Genomic DNA, 6732 nt, shown 5'->3' on the forward strand with positions numbered 1-6732 from the left:
ACCACATCCATGAGCCACACCGTCGCATCGGGGGACAAGGTCCTTCATTTCCATGAACATGCCTACTAGGGGTGTTGGAATGAATCATTGTATTGATGCACTGCAATTTTGCATCGATTTAGTGACAAACCTTAATCAATTATCGCCTACTGATGTTAATTCTTGATTTTCTGGTCACCGTTTTTTTCTTTTTACTGTTGCATGTTGTGTTTAGACTTTATATTCAGGAAGTCTTTTTTAAGGGGAAGATACAATAAAATATATATATTACACATGTTCATATATCACTGATTGATGCGGCTTTGTCCATGAAAATCATGTGTAGCAATATATAATAATATTTAGGAGGCGACGCATTGTGGTATGGAACCATTAGAATCCTTGGCATTGGATAATCATAATCAAATCCAGAGACCAGTGACCATTCACACCCCTAATGGGTACTGTAGTTTATTTGGACTCAAGCCCACATCCACTGTCCAGCTGCTGTGAATCATAGAGCAGAGTGGATATGACACATGCCTTTGGTGTGGGAGACCAGGGTTTGATTCCCACTGTGATACATCAACCAATGTGTCTCTGAGTAAGACACTTAACCACTAGTTGCTCCAGAGGCGTGGGACCTCTGATGTATCTAGCAATTGTAAGTTGCTTTGGATGAAAGTGTCAGCTTAATGACATGTAATGGAATGAATGTTCACAAGAGGACCCAATGTGTATCAATCCACAGTTAAAAATAGTCATTCAGTATAAGTCAGTATGTGGTCTTGTTGTTGCTAAAAACTGCAGTGTCCAGTTGCTTTAGGAAATAATTGGGTCTATCAAAAAAGGTAAACTGTATATGTGTGACCAAATTTTTAGAGATGTACTGGAAGAATGAGCTTAGGGCTGAGAGCCACAGACCGGGTGTGGAAGTCGGAAAGTATTGAGAGGCGTACTAAAAAATTGTTGGTTTTGGTTGTTTCCTATTATTTGATGATAATAGAAATCAGAATAACACAAGCCTTATCCTTTAATACTGTGACTCATTGCTCGGCAATTCCCAACACAGTATCCAGATGACAGAAGGATGGAGACAGAATAATTAGACATGTATGAAATGAAATTACAGCGCACCTTAACTTAACGTAGCTTTCTGAAAAATAACCATGAGTTGCTCTCTTTTCTCTATCATGTATAAAAAACAAACACACACACACACACACACATACACACAGAGAGAGAGAGAAAGCAGTTCCTGTAGGCTTCAGAGTGTTCACGTTCAAATGAGATTAGAGTATAAAATCAGCTATTTTTGATTCTGTGTCTTTGTCAGGAAAGAGAAACAGCCTGCACTGAACTACATCCTGTTCTACATATTCACAAAGATGCTCTACCCGTCTTTTAACCTCGCTTATTTTCTCCTCAGGGTACGTCTCTTCGGTGTCTTATTCAATTAAATCAATTCATTAATAACCCTCACCAATGCACTAATGTGTTCTCCTCAGAACAACAAACCTTAATGTTTTGGGAAACAGCGTTATGTTGGATTAATTGATTAAATAATTAATGATATGATTATTCTATTGAATGAATTGCCTTCTTACCCACCCAACAATACTGTCGTAAGCCATTCCAAAATGATCCATGTCCATATCCATTTCCCCATTACACTCTCATCCCGTTACATAATCTCATTTCTAAAATTCTGAAATGACAAGCAGCATTATAGTCACACAGTGTGCCTCGATTTGGGTTTGAAGGAAACTTGCATTTTATATTTTTTGCCACATTATTCCACCAATGCAAATAGCCCTCCACAAGATGGACGTAATATACAGCAGCATTATTTTGATCATGCTTGGACAGAATACTCATGTACTTGAAGAAAGAATTGGCCAGCTGTTGTTTGTTTCTCCTAACTAGGATCTAAGGATCTAAGAGGCTTTTCTAATGCAGCTCACACGCACACACACACACACACACACACACACACGCACACACACACACACACACACACACATTTGCACATGTAATGACAGGCCCATAGACAGATGTATGCTTCAGTGGGTTTAAACATAAAACCAGTAAAGTAGAAAAGTGACAGTGATGCTTTGAGGGGGCTATGAAATATATAATAATAATCCCTTCCAAGCCAGAGCAGTGTGGCTGATTCAACAGACATTCTGGGGGGAAATGGAGGGTAGCGATAGAGACAATCTGCAAAGCACTTCGACACCTGCTAGAAAATACTATGGTATTACTACAATAATGTACACAACCGGTCAAAAGCTTGGGGTCACTTAGAAATTAATTTTTTTTAACCAGGGCAGCAGTTTTCAGATTACATTATGTGCTTACATAACAAAGCCAAAGGGTTCTCCAGTGTTTTTCTTAGTGAGTTTTTTTTAAATGCTATCAAATTAGTAAACAGAATGTGGTTTTGGAACATCGGATGAATGGTTGCTGATAATGGGCAATGTGGATATTACTTTAAAGATCATCCCCCCCACTCAGATCAGCTGGTATTCTGTCTCTAATGGAGTGGGATGGAAATTTGTATATGACCCTAAACTTACTACAACAAAGTCCAACAGGGCAACAGATGGACAGTGAGACAACCAGATGGATAAATGTCATTTAAATAAATTGTGTGCGGACCTTTTCGGTATTAAACCATGACGTGGATCTTTCCTGAACCTTCTTGACCGAGTGCTGCCAGTGCCTAAACATAACCATGAAAATGCCGGAGCTGTTGGGAGCGGATATTATTTTACATGGTCACTGTTGTGTAAAACAATTTGTTGTCATTGAAGATCTTAATGAGAAATTCCTTATTAACATTAAAGTGACTTGCCAGATTTGTTAAATTAAAAACATTTCTTAATTATGTTGATGTTGAAAATGGTTTAGTCCCTGGCAAAGGTCAGGCTCTCCGAAAATACTTGCACCTACAATTCCTATGAAGCAACTCCACAGAGTATTTTGCTAAACCCTATTTTACGCTGTCTATGGTTAGACCCACATCTTTCAAACTCAACACTACACATGTGAATGTGTGCACCCATGCATACTCACTCTTGGCCTTCTCGCTCTTGCGTGAAGGCCTCCAGCGAATGCAGGAGCGATGATCATCCAGGTAGAAGAGCCTCACAAGCCCTTTGGATCCTGCCTTTATCTTTACCATCTGTGTCCCGGACTGCATCACACCCATGCATCGCTCCACTGCAGAAGAGAACACACAAACACTGGGGTCAATGGCGCACTATATTAAGACACAAAGGGACCAGGTGCCTGGCTTTACTTGTATTTTTTCAGGAAGAAGTAAGGCAAATTGTGACACTGTCACACAATTAGTGGAGCAGCCAGCAGCTGATGTTGGTCAGAGTCCAAACTGCAACAGAGATGCTACTGTGTGAACATACAGGGCTGCTTTTCTGTTTCCCACCGACTTGAGGAGAGCAAGAAGAAGGAGCAAGATCTCATAGAGAGAGACAGAGCTAATGTGTGTCTCTCTGTTCTAGGTTCCACAGAGGGCCTGTGGGCTGGTCAAGAAGAAGAAATCGACATGCTGAGGCAGGTGGAAGCTACGGCCGGGCTCCATTAAAGGATAATAAACATAATTCAGTAGTGAGGATTTAAAATATAGCTTCACCCAAAAATGAAAACAAGCAAAACATACTTTTGCAGATTTGTTATTTGCATTGGTTTTGAGATACCTGTCTCTCCATCTGTACAACAGGAATGTGATGTACTTTTCATTGAAATATGTCAAAATTACTTCAAGAATCAGTATCCTTGCTACTAGCACTACTAACAGTTTGCATTGGAACTATATCTGTGGGGGAACTACTAGAATTGTTGGGTCTTTGTAAATTTTAGAGTGGTCTAGACGTACTCTATCTGTAAAGTGTCTTGAGATAACTCTTGTTATGATTTGATACTATAATTCAAACTGAATTTCATTTAATATCTTCAGAAGAAACTAGTCACAATTCAAACTGCCCAGTGGAGGTTTGTGGATTATCCAGATTAACCAGGACACTGTTTTTTTAAATGAAATGTTGCTCTTTAAACAAACAAATGTAACAGAATAGTTGCATTTAATTCATGACTATCTAGATGGCAAGTAGAAAGCATTAGTGAGACAATCTATGTCCTAGTTTGTAGTTTGGGTAATTCCGCCCTTTAAACAGGTTGCCAGGTGTTGGTACCAGTTGCTATTGCACCAGAATTGTTCTAAATACTGCTGTAGTTATACATTTATACATTTCTGCCCCATCAACTTCAACACCAACACATGCCGACTGCAAAACGATGCTTCACATTTTCAAATTACAAGTTGATGACAGCTAACCTGTCAGAAAAGAGAAAAACGATTTCTAGCATACATGTACACGCTGCAAAGGAATAGAGACACTTGTAGCAAACGGAAGGAAAATAACGGAGTAGTCTGGAGAGAGGAACAGAGGGACCGAAATGATGTGAAAAGTGACTTTGTGTTTGAGTGCTGCCTGCTGTCCAGCATCGAGAAGGGATAAAAGACCAAACTCTTTACTTTTTGTGAAAGCTGGTGGCAGGGACACAGACGGGGATGACAGCAGAGAGACGGCAAGATTCCATCCTCATTAGTGGAGTGTGCGTGTGTGCGTGCGTGCGTGCGTTTTTGTGTTTGGCCGAGCATATGTGTGAATGTACTGTAGCACGTGTTTTTGTGTATTTTGCAATGTCTACAATATGTTTACATGCATCAGTACACACATATATAGCATAGAAGGAATTATAACACATATAGTTGAAGAGTTAACTGATCTGATACTACTGTACAAAAACATTTTATAGAAGCTAGGGTACTTAATCAATTTAAAATGGATGGGTCTAATAAAAGCCACTGTTATCCTTTTTACATATAATCAACTTGTTTCCAGTCACATTGGATAAAAAGCAACACAACAACGGTGTAAAGTACCATCAAATATATACTGTAGCTAACAGCGTAATAAAAAAAAGTGCCTCACTAGAGCTGCAGCTTTCCAGCCTCCCCTCTGGAGCTGCTAAGAGTAAAGGGAACTTTCTTAAGGACACTTCAGTTGGTTGGATGCTTCTCAAGGACAGATTCTATTTGTATGAGCAAGGGAGGTTTAAGATTGAGTTGAAAACTCAATGGGTGCAATCCGAAATTGCAGAAAAGGTAGGCAAGTACTACAAGGAATTACACACTTCTTTGCATTTGAATCCCTCAAGGTCAAGGTTCACTACTATTCATCAATGTGATGAATCTTCTACAACATGCAGTTTAGGATAGCAGGAAGAATGAAAAGAAACAGCACACCGTAGTTTGACACACTTTCACCTTAACGTAACTGGTGCCATAATGTACCAAAACTCCAATGTTAAACCCAAAATATACCCTAACATTGTGTAGCTGTGTTTAAGATTCCCATGTAACATTTACAATGTTTAAGATCAATGAAGAAAATAAACTTTGCTGCAAAGACCACATTCCCAAAGAGAATCTGAACAAATCAAACCACACACCGATTATATTGACTATTCAGAAATTCCTGGTTAACATGTTAGGTAAATATGTAGCCTACAACTACATGTATAAATGTATTATAATCACAGATTTTATTTTCTGCATACAATCAAAACCATGTTAGAAAACAAGCATTGAAAGCCTGACGAGGGAGCCTAAAGTCTTCAGGGGTGGAAACTACAAACTGGAATACTCTATTGGCTATAAAAAAACGAGAAAATACAAAATGTTCGGAAGCATTAGGATATTTGTAATCTTGCCTCCCGAAAGCACAGGCAGGCACTTATACACAAAATATTAAAATGCATGTTTTTGACATGGGGTGATTATCTTCAAAGACAAGTAAAGTCAAACCTCTCATGGAAAGCACATATTCAAGCATATTTAACAGACCACACGCTGAGCACTTGTTAACAGACTCTCTGTCCTAAGGATAGGCTTAGCAGTGACACACATTTTGTTCTTCAAAATATACGACAGAAATATACATGACAAAAATAGATGGCTTCTTGGAGTTATCTTCAGGGACAGCAGACACACACAAGCATAAGCACATGGCCCTGAGCCCTGTGTGTTTTCTCCCAAGGTGCATGACAAATGCATCATGAATGCAGTCATGGCCACACATTTGATAACACAATGAGCGTGTGGGAAGAGAAACAAGAGGCCATGTGTATGTAAAACCGTAACCTCGGGAACTTTACTCTAACAGCCTTCAATAATGGCTTTGCCAAGACAAGTCTCGACTGGGCATCCAGTTGATAGACAGATCAGCTCATGGTCAAGGAAATATATTTATATAATCGCCAGATTTAAGTTGTGTAGCTCAGCGTAAATTCTTTCAGGAAGACCTAACTTTTAATCAATGCTCTCCTTGATCAAATCAGCTGTAATCCTAATAAATGTATAGTTCATCATGCATGTATAACTGTCTCATATCTACAACTAGTCTCTCCTGATTGAAATGTATCTCAGTGTAAATCCTTCTAGGAAGACCTCACTCTTAATCAATGCTCTACCTAACTCCAATAAGCTGTTGGAGGCGTTCACCTCCCTGCTAAACCAATCAGAATTGTACACAAATTTCAAGGGCCAATCACAGAGTCACAACCCTGCTTTAAAAAATCTGTTTCTCCCTTTGCTATCAGCTGTCATTGCAGGCAAAGAGTGCAACCCTCCACCCCCCCCCCCCCCCCCCCCCCCCCCCCCCCCCC

At 39.6% G+C, this 6732-nt stretch overlaps 1 protein-coding gene across 7 annotated transcripts in view; it reads right to left on the bottom strand.

The window, feature by feature from the left end:
* plch1 (phospholipase C, eta 1) overlaps positions 1–6732 on the bottom strand; it is a 62479-nt gene that overhangs the window by 32686 nt on the left and 23061 nt on the right. For all 7 annotated transcript variants that reach the window (XM_034867207.1, XM_034867208.1, XM_034867209.1 and 4 more), the window contains one exon: positions 3058–3204. In XM_034867207.1, the coding sequence (XP_034723098.1) occupies positions 3058–3204 (147 nt within the window). The remainder of the gene's footprint in view (positions 1–3057; positions 3205–6732) is intronic.

The sequence above is a fragment of the Etheostoma cragini genome, chromosome 3 (genome assembly GCF_013103735.1).
Source record: "Etheostoma cragini isolate CJK2018 chromosome 3, CSU_Ecrag_1.0, whole genome shotgun sequence".
NCBI classification, from domain to species: domain Eukaryota; kingdom Metazoa; phylum Chordata; class Actinopteri; order Perciformes; family Percidae; genus Etheostoma; species Etheostoma cragini.